This window comes from Monopterus albus, unplaced genomic scaffold (genome assembly GCF_001952655.1).
Source record: "Monopterus albus unplaced genomic scaffold, M_albus_1.0 scaffold105.1, whole genome shotgun sequence".
In the NCBI taxonomy this organism is placed as follows: Eukaryota; Metazoa; Chordata; class Actinopteri; order Synbranchiformes; family Synbranchidae; genus Monopterus; species Monopterus albus.
In genome coordinates, this window is record NW_018127985.1 from 694,551 (window position 1) to 695,157 (window position 607).

The 607-nt window shown below is 52.4% G+C and overlaps 1 protein-coding gene across 9 annotated transcripts in view; it reads right to left on the reverse strand.

The window, feature by feature from the left end:
• puf60a (poly-U binding splicing factor a) overlaps positions 1 to 607 on the reverse strand; it is a 14,205-nt gene that overhangs the window by 7,455 nt on the left and 6,143 nt on the right. For all 9 annotated transcript variants that reach the window (XM_020610366.1, XM_020610370.1, XM_020610367.1 and 6 more), the window contains 2 exons: positions 588 to 607; positions 322 to 436 (listed from right to left, as the gene is read on the reverse strand). The exon at positions 588 to 607 is cut by the window's right edge and continues 168 nt beyond it. In XM_020610366.1, coding sequence (XP_020466022.1) covers positions 322 to 436; positions 588 to 607 — 135 coding nt within the window. The remainder of the gene's footprint in view (positions 1 to 321; positions 437 to 587) is intronic.

A 607-nucleotide genomic window follows, 5' to 3' on the forward strand; every position in this document is an offset into this window, starting at 1 on the left:
AGTTAGGTCACGGTCTGTGGGAGGGGCGGGTGGCCGTCTGCAAGGGAGGCGCGTCGCCATCTGCGGGCGTGGGAATCTGCGGGAAGGGCGGGTTGCTGTACGTGGGCGGGAGCCTGCGGGAGGGGCGGGTCGCCGTCTGCAGGCGTGGGAGTTTGTGGGAGGGACTTACAGGATAAAGGAGATGTTCCAATGACTCACTTTGTGAGTGGCTGCACACTGACACTTCAAGCAGGAAATCTTTAATTTAATACATGGAGGACATCCTTGTTAAAGTGGGGGTGTGGTTTATATGTGTGGGGCTGGGGCTGTAGGTATTCCTACCTGTGATGACACCTGGAGCCTGAGCAGCCATGACAGCCTGAGGAAGTCCTCCCAGCTGTTGAGAGAGGAGCGCTGGTCCGGCCAGAGCTCCAAGCACTGATGCTCCCACCGCATCCTGAATGCACCACAGAACAAAATATATCTAGGATTGCATAAAATGCATTGAGTAGTGTGGAAAATATATTATGTACTGTACTATAACAATATTTAAGTAGACATTTTGGGTGTTCCACTTTGTGCTAAGGAGGTGAAGCTTCTTGACTTACCTGAGCAGTGATCTTGGCAG